Genomic DNA, 11903 nt, shown 5'->3' with positions numbered 1-11903 from the left:
GCTGACAGCGCTGATACATACATATCTTGAAAGATTAGCAACGAACTACATATTGTCTGTGTGCGCATGCACCCGGCATTATAAAATTTCACTCTCGATCGTAAAGAAGTATAACTTCAAAAAGATTTTAGTCTCTCTTACAAAACTCATGAAAAAACAAATCGGGGGTATTATGTCACATCAGCGACTATATCCAGGGAATGTCTAAAAAATATACTGTGAATGTCCAAAGAACATTCGTAGATATTCATGGAATGTTCCAACAAGGCATTCAAGGAATGTTTAAAATGCTGACACAGAACTTTCCTGGGACATTTAGGGGACGTTCTTGTGCTTTTGGGGACATCCCAGGAATGTTTTCAATGTCCTGTGTGTACATTCTAGGAACATACATGGAATGTTTGGTGTTATTAGGGATGGTCTACTAATAAAAAATTAATATTCAACCACCCACAAAACCACCGATATTGACTTATTTTGAATGATTATAACATAAAACTCCAGGCGACGAGTCCCGCCATGGGCACCAGGTACCTCGGAGACCATTGCCGTCATGAAATTCGTGCTCTGCGACCACCAAAACCCCCGATTAATGGTTATTGCCTGATTTTGATTATAACATAAAACTCCAGGCGACGAGTTCCACCCTGGGCACCAAGTAAATTGGAGTCCATCGCCGAGATCAAATTCGTGTTTAACGACCTGCAAAACCCCGTGTATAGAAAATTGAACTCATTTCCGTCAGTATCTTCTGAGTTATAAATTTTTCATTTTCCATCTCTTCGAGATGCACTTTGAATGCATTTTTCTTATGGAAATTTTCATCTACCTGAGATAAATTTAGTTCGCAAACTTTCCTGACACTCTCCTGAATCGAATGCAAATAGTTGCATGACGATTTATCTTACTGCACAAAATTCCTAGGTGTAATGCTTCGTTTCCTCGCATACATTGATCTATTCACAAAATGAAAATAAATAATCAAAAATGTTTTGTTTATTTTAAATCCATTACAAATGGATTTATATCTATCTATAAATATCAAAACTTATTAAAATCTTAACCATAAAACATTTCCCAAAAATCGCATAAGTTGTAATATTTTAATAGTACTGAATAGTACTTACTGCAAGAATTATTTACAAAACTTTTAAGGAAAGATTCAAGAGTTCTTACTCGCTACTCACTGTCATTCGTCTGCTTAGTGCGCAACGTTGGCCCCACCGAATTTTAAATATTTGATTGAACAAGGTTAACTAACGTCGGCAATACGATTAAAATTCTTGTAATCCAAAACAGGTTGTTAAAAAACAAATAAAATTTAGTAAACAGAAGTAGTATTTATAGTACAGACTCGCGATTATCCGAGTCTAGGTTATCCGAGCTCCTCGGTTAACCGAAGCAAAAGTCGCAACAGTGATTTACAACTTTCAACCTTGGTGCATCATCGCCGCCTCAAAAAGAGCAATGAACCTCACTCAAAAATCTAACAAATACTTTTTTAAACAGCAATATTGATAAAATAAATGTTTTTATCTTTTATATACAGTACTGTATTCGTTTTTAGTCATTAAAATAACTAGAGTTATGGTTATTTACGTGTTTTTCTACTAGTAGGGGAGAGTTGGACAAAACGGGATACTATTCTTGTTTATGTTTACTACGGAAAACATGTTAAAGAAATTATCATATTATTAGTTTTTATAGGTCTAAAATTTATTGAAGCACACAAAAAACATATTTTTAGCTATTTTTAAGAACTGGAAAATAGTAAAAAGAATATTTACCAAAGTCCTACACATCCCGTTTTAGCATACCACGATTGGATAAAACGGTATAGGTTCACAATATTTAATTTTTTTGTATAAATTTATCTAAAAAGTATAAGTAAGTAAAGATAAGACTCCAAAGCAAAATTTACTGTGGCAAAAGAATATCTTCCAAAAGAATAGTCAAAAACTTATGGCAGGCGTTTAGGAAACTTAAATAGGCGTTTTTTATATTTTATTGCAAAATGGGAAATAAGACCTTTTATTTAGGACTACGTACGTATATCAGAACAAAAGTCACATAAAAATATGCTGTTCTTTTCTGCGGTATGAGAACAGGCTTCATATCGCTATTGAAAAAATTAATACGCCAACAAATAAATAGGTGGATAAAACGGGACATAAGAAACTGTATCCCATTTTATCCAACTCATAAGTGTCCCGTTTTGTCCAACTCAGACATTTTTAAAAACACAGATGGCTCCTGCCTAAACGTGAGAGTAAAATTAGATAAACCACACATGAGAATATTCCTTAATGAATGCTTAATTAAATGTAATAGTCACCGGAATTATATTTTTATATACAGGGTGTTTCATTGGGAAAGTAACATACGTTAACTGTAGAAAGAGGACACTTGGGCGGTGTCAAAAATACCATACTTAATGGGTATTACTCCATTAATAACAAAGATACTGGGTGTTTTATCTATTTGGCCATTTTCTTAATTGGTTAATAACTTTTTTACCACACTGTATATTTATTTTATATTTGGCACGCAAATATCATTTAAGGCGTACAATAAATTAATTTATTTACAATTGTAAAAAATCCAGGTCCGGATTAACAAATATTGGAAACATTTTCCGACCCCAAAACAACACCCTGTACATTCAATTTTTTTAAAATGGATTTTTCACTTGAAAAGAGGATAAAAAACTAAATTCAGTGGTATACTTTGAATTTTCGGCAAAATGATTTTTCTGGTGAAATTTTGAATTTGAATTCTGAAATTAAGTTAAATGCGAGAGCTCTAAGTAAAAAAAAATTGAAATACAGCTTACAACTTGTCAACCACACTGTATATTGATTTTATTTTTAACACGCGAATATTCTTTTAGGTGACCAGTCAATTAATTTATTTACAATTATAAAAGATCCAGGTCCGGATTAAAAATATTGTGTAAATATTCCGACCCAAAAAAACACCTTGTATATTAAATTTTTTTAAAATGGATTTTGCATTTGAAAAGAGGATGAAAAACAAAATTAGTGGTATACTTTGAATTTTCGGAAAAATGATTTTTCTGATAAAATTTTGAATTTGAATTCTGAAATTATGTGAATTGCGAAGCTCAAAGTAAAATATATTAAATATGACTTAATTTTAATTAATACCATTATATTTAATCTAAATTGGTAAATTATTAACATTTGCACACATAACAATAATTTTTGATGACCCCCTCTGTGGCTCAGTGGTAAGAGCGCCTACCTTTTGATCGAAAGATCCGAATGGTCGTGAGTTCGAATCTCACCAGGGTCAGAAATTTTTCGTTTACTATAAATTAATAAATGAAAATAGTTTCTGTCCTTGTGAGATCGATACTCACCGGAGGGACCGCAGACGTTCGGATACAATTACCGTCTCTTTGAAAAGACAATGACGTTGCCGTTGCAAAGTAACAAGACACTTACTCAATACACACAGTACACATGACACTAGGTATCTAACTAAAAAATTTACCGTACCTACGTATAAAAAAAATAATTTTTGATGGTGGTAATTTTGAATAAGTATTTTAGTTTTGAATAGTTATAATGCTGCAAATTTTCGCTGTTTTGTTATAATTTTTAGCTATTTTGTTGATTAAAGTGATGTATTCTTTATTGACCCTTTATTATTTATTCATTATTTAAAGATGCATATTCGTCAAAAACTATTTTTCACACATAATAAAAAACACTAAAATATTAACATTTTACCAATTTAGATTAAATAATGGTATTAATTAAAATAAGTCGCATTTTAATTTTTTCTACTTAGAGCTCTCGCAATTGACATAATTTCAGAATTCAAATTCAAAATTTTACCAGAAAAATCATTTTGCCGAAAATTCAAAGTATACCAATAATTTTGTTTTTCATCCCCTTTTCAAATGCAAAATCCATTTTAAAAAAATTTAATATACAAGGTGTTTTTTTGGGTCGGAACATTTACACAATATTGTTTAATCCGGACCTGGATTTTTTATAACTGTAAATAAATTAATTGATTGGACACCTAAAAGAATATTCAGGTGTTAAATATAAAATCAATATACAGTGTGTTTGACAAGTCGTAAGTTGTATTTCAATTTTTTTCTACTTAGAGCTCTCGCAATTCACTTAATTTCAGAATTCAAATTCAAACTATCACCAGAAAAATCATTTTGCCGAAAATTCAAAGTACACCACTGAATTTAGTTTTTCGTCCTCTTTTCAACTGAAATATCCATTTTAAAAAAATTTAATGTACAGGGTGTTGTTTTGGGGTCGGAAAATTTGTCCAATATTTTTTAATCCGGACCTGGATTTTTTACAATTGTAAATAAATTAATTTATTGTACACCTTAAATGATATTTGCGTGCCAAATATAAAATACATATACAGTGTGGTTAAAAAGTTATCAACCAATTAAGAAAATGGCAAAATAGATAAAACACCCAGTATCTTTGTTATTAATGGAGTAAGACCCATTAAGTATGGTATTTTTGAGACCGCCTAAGTGTCCTCTTTCTAGAGTTAACGTATGTTACTTTCCCAATGAAACACCCTGTATGTAGGCAATATAATGTAGAAAACAACGAACTTAAAAGTACAAAGTACCAAAAAATAGAGTCAGACAATTCTAAATACAACAAATGTTCATCAAGTAGTGGCATCGAGGTAAAACGAACTGAGAATGTTAAAATGGCGACTGAGAACAAGTTTTCGTCGTTGTTCGATTGATAGCAGCACTAGTTGGGTCTCTAGGCTAGGTATCCCGTTTTATCCGACTATCCCGTTTTATCCAACTCTCCCCTACAACCAATCTCAGTGTAAGCCGAGTTTTTCCGTATCCGAGGTAGTTACGGTCCCAGTTACCTCGGATAATCGCGAGTCTACGTATCTCAAAATCTTGGCTACCACTTTTGGGACACTTTTGCAGCTATATGCTTATAAATTTCTGTCTTCTAAATTATTTAAAAAATGGATTAATTTTAAGAAGATTTATGTTTACAAGTAAATTCGACTTGGTCTTACTTTCCTGCTTTAAATTGATGATGGATAATTATTTGTAGGGAACTATAATTATCAATTTTCTTATTTCATGTAGATTGTAGATTGTATTTTGTTTGTTAGAAAGATTTACAAAAAGGTCTATTTCCGATCTTATGCTCAGGTTTTTCATACAGAACTTTATGAATGGCGCTTAGCCATATCTTCTATACTTGACACAAGAGCTACATTACAACTACAAAATACAGTATGGTGCAAATGTCTAGAATAAATTCGATATTTCGTAAACCGGCGACTTTAAGGAAAAATGCCGAGATAAGTCGATTTTTATTTTTAAATTAAGATATTTTGGCATAAATTTCATACGAATAGCGTCATCCATTTGGACGTGATGACGTAATCGATGATTTTTTTAATGAGACTAGGGGTCGTGTGATAGCTCATTTGAAAGGGTATTCAATTATGTATTCAGTAATATAAATATTAACATAATTGTTGATACTCAGTGTCCAAAAATAAATTTTTTTAAATTAAATTAATTGACAAAAAAGAAGAATGTATATAATTGCTTTAATTCAAAATACATTTTACTATTGTCAGAAAACAGAAAAAAAAAAGTTTCTTTGGCAAATAAGCATTGTTTTTCGCTTCAATTCAATGTTCAAACAAGCTCCCGCCAACCACCTGCCTCTTGGAAATTTAATTTAAGCAAAAAGCGATGCTTATTTGTCAAGTAAACATTTTTTTCTGTTTTCTGGCAGCAGTAAAATGTATTTTGAATTAAATAAATTACATACATTCTTCTTTTTTGTCAATTAATTATATTAAAAAAAATTTGGACACTGTATAAACAATTATGTTAATATTTATACTACTGAATACAGAATTGAATACTCTTTCAAATGAGCTATCACAAAACCCCAGTCTCATTTAAAAAATCATCAATGACATCATCACGTCTATATGGATCACGTCACTCGTATGAAATATATGCCAAAATATCGTAAGTTAAAAATAAAAATCGACCTGTTTTAGAACAATAGATTAGAGAACAATAGAGAACAATAGAACAATAGCTAGAACAATAATTTCTAGAGCAGAACGATATTTAAGAAGGTTCAAAAGGTATTAACCAACTGCGCACTAAGAATTATCTTAAGAATGTTGTGTCTTTAGCATTCTGCCTTATGGAATGGAAGCATAAACTCTTACTGAAACAATAGGTATGTAAAAGAATCGAGACTTTCGAGATGTGGGCGTACTGCAGAATGTTGGGAATATCGTTGATGGATAGTGACGAACGAAACAGTTTTACATCGTCTAAACAACGAAAGAGAAATTCTGAATATCATAAAAAGGAAGTTTTGTATATACATTCTTAACTTAAATATTAAGTTACTTAGGAATTAAAGGAATTAAAAATCTTCCTTTGTAAATGGTATATAATTTATTTAAAAATTGATTATAAAAAAGATCCAAGTTGGACTCAAAGTAGGTACATCACAAAGTAGATCACAAACAAAAGTTTTCGGACTAATCAGTCCATCATCAGGTTAGACCTAGAAATAAGTAAACCATCCAGACCAAAAGCAGTTGAAACTAACTACTGAGTTAGGTCGAATGACCTTTCAAATGTAACTTTTTAGCCATCTAGGCTACATTAAAAACAACAATAAGTTGATGTTAATAGAATAATAAATTATTTTAAATCAACATGGTGTTGACTTCATCTTAGCTTCAAACTTCATGGCTGACATGGCTTCAGACTCTCTACTACCCTCTGTCTCAGTTTAGTTGTAGTTGATTGAGTTCCCAGGTCCGGAGTTCCTCTCTGATGTGTCTTTTTGATAGTCCACAGAAGGGTTCAGGATCTTGGAATGGGGTATTGGCCCCTTCTTTTGCGAGGCTCTCAGCTTTCTCATTTCCTGCAATTCCCTTGTGACCTGGCACCCACATCAAAGTTAATCTGTTGCGTTCCGCCAGCTTCTTAAGGGATTACTTACAGTCCCAAAGCAACTTTGACTCACAAGTAAATGACTTTAGAGCCTTTATGATAGGTTTAGATCGAAGATCTAGTTTTTGTTAAATGGGTATTTGGTTATATGAGGGTAATAAAACTACTGCTTAATTTTAATAAATATTTATAAAATACAGAAATTACAAATCGTTAACACTTAGAATGTCGATAGTCAATGTTTTATAATCCATCAAAAGCTTCATCAAAGACGTCTTCCGGAAAGCAGCTCCTGGAGTATAGACCCCTCCACTAAAACAATTGTAGTTCAATTATTACATTAAATTTTTTATTTCAAATTTTTGGTTATAAAAAAATCGTCAACTGATTTGATATATTAAATAATGTTAAATTGTCTTCCATAAAATGAAAATAACTTTACGAACGTGATATGAATCAATAGAAAGAGGGTAACTTTGCATTATCTTGGAAGGCAGATTCTTCTGATCTTAGGATGGAAATTCTACATCATATAATATAACTTCGGTCAATAAGTCCCGGGCCTAACCATGAGATGGCGACACGAATAAATTTTATATTTAACATTTCGGTAGTACTAACATTCAAAAGGATACTGTCAAAATTTTATGTAATTAGGATTATTATTTACAGTTACTGTGTTTGAAGTGACGCTACTTTTGTGATTTTTATGAACAATGGATTCATTGCAATTTCGTGTGTTGATTTTTCACTATTATTTAATGGGAAAAAATACAGTCGAAATTTATGAATGACTCTAAAAGTGTTATAAAGATTCTGCTCCCTAGATTACAATCGTGAAAGTGTGGGTTGCTGAATTCAAACGCGGTCGTACCAACAACAATGATGCTGAGCGCTCCGGAAGTCCAAATGATGCAGTTAATCCCAAAAATATCGAAAAAATGCTGAAATTTATTACGAAAAACCGCAAAGTAAAGTTGAAAGAGATAGCTGACACTCAACGTTATCGAAAGATAGCACATTAGCTGTTATACATGAACATTTGGGTATGAGAAAGCTATTTTCCAAGTAAGTGCCGCATTTTCTCATACCAGAGGAAAAACAGAGTGCCTAAAGATAGCCATTATTATTCCTCTTCATAAGGGTGGTGAAAAATCTAATGCTTGCAACTATAGACCTATTGTCTTACTACCGGTACTCTCCAAAATTATTGAGAGACTAATAAAAACCCTACGTATGTCCTCTCTCATTGATAACAACATCTTATCCCAAAATTAGTTCGGCTTTTTAACTAATAAATGTACCACTGATGCCATGTTTTCTGTGCTTCATGAGGTTTACCAAGCACTAAACAATAATCTTTATACTGCCACTGATTTCTGCCACTATGCCAAAGCTTTTGATTGTGTAAATCACGACATTTTGATTAAAAAACTAAATTTCTATGGAATTCGAGGTATTTCTTCGAATTGGTTCCAATCTTACTTGAATAATAGGAAACAACTAGTTAGAGCAAATGATACTGACTCTAGTATCAAAAACATTGTATGTGGAGTACCACAAGGTTCAGTATTGGGTCCTCTACTGTTCCTTATCTTTATAAATGACATCACTAATTTAAAAATCGATGGAAAAAATTTGCTTTTTGCTGATGATACCAGTATCACTTGGAGCAACTCAACTATTGCATCTCTTCATGCAACTATAACTTCTGATTTGCTTACGATAAAATCCTGGTCTGACTCTAATTTACTCTCTTTTAACGTGGATAAGACAGTAGCATTATCCTATAAAAGTGCTCTTCAACCCCTACTTGTTAATAACAGCCAGATCTATACCGTTGATTCTGTAAAATTTCTTGGTATTTTTTTAGACAGCAACCTCAAATGGTCCCTTCATATCGATTTGTTAAGTAAGAAACTCGCCTCAGCCTGCTATGCTATAAGATCTGTTTCGAAAGAACTCAATTTAGCATCTTCTAAACTAACACATTTTTCCTTGTTCGAGTCTCATCTTCGATATGGTCTTCCTTTTTGGGGTTCTAGTACAGCTGCCCAATTAGATGTTACTTTTAAATTACAAAAAAGAGCAATAAGGTATCTGTTTGGCCTCAGAAGAACAACACATTGCAGAAGTTACTTCAAAGATTACGGAACTTTAACCCTTCCATCTTTATATATTTTAGATACTGTTTGCTTAATTCGTAAACACATGCATGTCTTTCCAGCAAGGCCTCATCATTACTACTCCACCAGAAATTCAACTTTTGATATCTATTTACCGATCCCGTCCTCTGAGTTAGTTAAGAAATCTATATTATATTTCGCAAAAAAACTATACAACCATCTTCCTTTACAACTCAAATCTGCAACATCTTTCCCCAAGTTCCGTAAAATGACAAAAGCTCATCTATCTAAAAGACCATATTATTCAGTAGAAGAGTTTCTTAATGACTAACTAAGAAATTACAGGAATGTACAAGTAACCAAACTTATCTATATTTGGGTGTCACATGCAGCAGCTTAAACTTATTAGTTCGTATGTCTATAGTTTACTTTGTTGTATGTTCACTTTGCAATTTCTCTTAATTGTTGCAATATATCGATTTTGTTTTTTTCTCTTTATTTTATTAACTTATATTTTGTATTTTTATATTTTTTTTATATTGACGATTTATCAAATTTCATAAAATTGTATTTGTTATTGTTATTGTTAGATATTATTTATTTATTTTTTCTGGCTTTATATTAAGCTTTTCTCATAAAATTTGTATAATTTTCAGTGACAATAAAGCATATTTCTATTCTAAGACTCGGCAACTCTTTGGACATGTTTAATCGAAAAAAAAATCGGAGTTTTTGCATCGGTATGTCACAATGGATGAAATATGGATCCATCACGTCACTCCACAATCAAATCGGTAGTCATCTGAGTGGACAGCACCCGAACAAAGCCGTCCAAAAGGACCAAAGACGCAACAAACGGCCGGAAAGGTTACGGCCTTTGTATTTTGGAACCCGCAAGGAATTATTTTCATTGACTATTTGAAACATGGAGAACGAATCAACTTCAACTACTATAATAATAATATGTATATGTTTACTGGAGCATTTGAAGACTTAAATCACAAAGGAAAGGCCTCATGTATTGAGGAAAAAATTGTTGTTTCGCCATGATAATGCACCGTGTCGCAAGTCGATGAAAACGACGGTAAAAATTCACGAATTGGGTTTTCACACTCACCCTGTACTCCAGATCTGGGCCTAAGCGATTACCTCCTTTTTTCCGATTGGTTGACCAATCATCAACAATCATCAGTGCTTACGGGACATTTACATGCTAACCACCAAGATATAGTTTTACAAGAACTATGGCAGCAAACTTGCTGCCATACTGTCACCATGTGAACCAGTCAAACCATAGATCAGATGTTACCTGGGGCGTATTAATGGAATATTTTAAACATCCATGCTTAAGTTAGCATTCTTAAACGATGTTTCCTTGACGGATTACTTGTGAAGGGCTTTGACCCACATATTTTTGTAATACTATATCTTGGTGGTTAGCATGTAAATCTCACGTAAGCACTGATGATGATTGGTCAACCAATCGAAAACTAGTTCTGTGATGTAGCCCTTTTTAGGGATTTTAAATATATACCTTTTATAAAGGATTTTATTGTTTTTTTGCATTACATGGTATACAATCAACTACCGGAAAACTTTGCCCTTGTGGATTTTTCCTTTTTTCCGATCTAAAAAAAAAATGCTCCTTGGCAAGAGATATCGCTCCGATGAGGAAGTAATCACTGAAACTGAAACCTATTTTGAAGGCAAAGATAAATCATTTTACAAGGGCGGCATCAAAAAATTAGAAAAGGGTTGGTATTGGTATCAGTGTATCGCCGCTAAAAGAGTATAATTTGATGAGTAAAGAATAATTTTTGCAAAAAAATGTTGTTTTATTAGTTAGGCCCGGGACTTATTGACCGACGAATTACATAGTACACTTAAAAATTTTCAAAATAAAATAAAAATTAAACAAAAACTTTTTCCAGAAACAAAAACACACTCTCACATTCCAATAGATTCCACACTGTAAATAATAAAATAAGACGGTACATTATATATAGATTACAGACTATTGGCCTGTAAAAGAAAACAATTTATGGGTCAGAGGCTTAAGGGGATGGGTACGGCTGGATTTTCGGCTGCAATGCTATTCAAATGGGGATTCATTTTTTTTAGAATCCTGAGAAAACTAATAAGTATTTTTGAAAAATTTAAACGCAGAATGAAAGATTACGTTATTAGCGAGGGCCGAAAGTCCCTGAGAACTTCTATAATGTTTATTTTAATAAGTTACAGGGGTGAAAAACTAAGAGAAAATTTAGTGTGATTTTTAATCAAATATCTCATTCAAAATAAACTTTTTATTTATTCTAAGGGACTTTCGACCCTCGGTAATGATCTAGTCTTTCATTCTGTGTTTAAATTTTTCAAAAATATTTATTGGTTTTTTAAGGATTCGAAAAAAATGAACACAATGTCCGTGGTAATATTTTCCAAATCTATCTTTGTCTTACAACGCACTCAGTCGAATAGAATATTGTCAGCATATTGTCAGTCAGACAGTGACAATCAGTGACAATTTTAAATATTTGACATGGCATAGGGAATATTTTGAGTTGTTGATTAAATAGTGTTGATATATAGTGTATTTGATAAATAATTGATTTAATATGTGAACTTAATAAAAAGTTATTTATTGTGTATTATTTGTGGAAGATCCAAGCAGTGAATACATCAGGATAATATATTCTGTGATCTCCAAGTATTTTGTTGTTAAAGATGTTCAAAATTGTAAGCGTTCCATAGTAACAATATATTTTATTAAAAAATCACTTTAACACTTTTCC

General features: G+C 32.1%; 2 protein-coding genes across 7 annotated transcripts in view; both read right to left on the bottom strand.

Moving 5' to 3' along the window:
* Window positions 1–1303, bottom strand: part of LOC114327598 (saccharopine dehydrogenase-like oxidoreductase) — a 51782-nt gene extending 50479 nt beyond the window's left edge. Inside the window, exon 1 of one of the 3 annotated variants that reach the window (XM_050642035.1) lies at window positions 1188–1303. The gene's annotated coding sequence lies outside the window, so the exon portion shown is untranslated. Of the gene's footprint in view, window positions 1–1127 lie in introns of all 3 variants that reach the window. The other 2 variants (XM_050642034.1, XM_050642033.1) reach the window with 2 other exon arrangements.
* A 5852-nt stretch (window positions 1304–7155) lies between these two features.
* The window catches only part of LOC114327617 (saccharopine dehydrogenase-like oxidoreductase), a 49931-nt gene continuing 45183 nt past the window's right edge, over window positions 7156–11903 (bottom strand). For all 4 annotated transcript variants that reach the window (XM_050642027.1, XM_050642030.1, XM_050642029.1 and 1 more), the window contains exon 7: window positions 7156–7297. In XM_050642027.1, the coding sequence (XP_050497984.1) occupies window positions 7189–7297 (109 nt within the window). In that variant the 3' untranslated portion in view covers window positions 7156–7188. The remainder of the gene's footprint in view (window positions 7298–11903) is intronic.

Source organism: Diabrotica virgifera, chromosome 1, assembly GCF_917563875.1.
Source record: "Diabrotica virgifera virgifera chromosome 1, PGI_DIABVI_V3a".
Lineage (NCBI taxonomy): Eukaryota > Metazoa > Arthropoda > Insecta > Coleoptera > Chrysomelidae > Diabrotica > Diabrotica virgifera.
The sequence above is the reverse complement of the archived record's forward strand: the minus strand, read 5'-3'. Positions and strand labels throughout refer to the sequence as shown.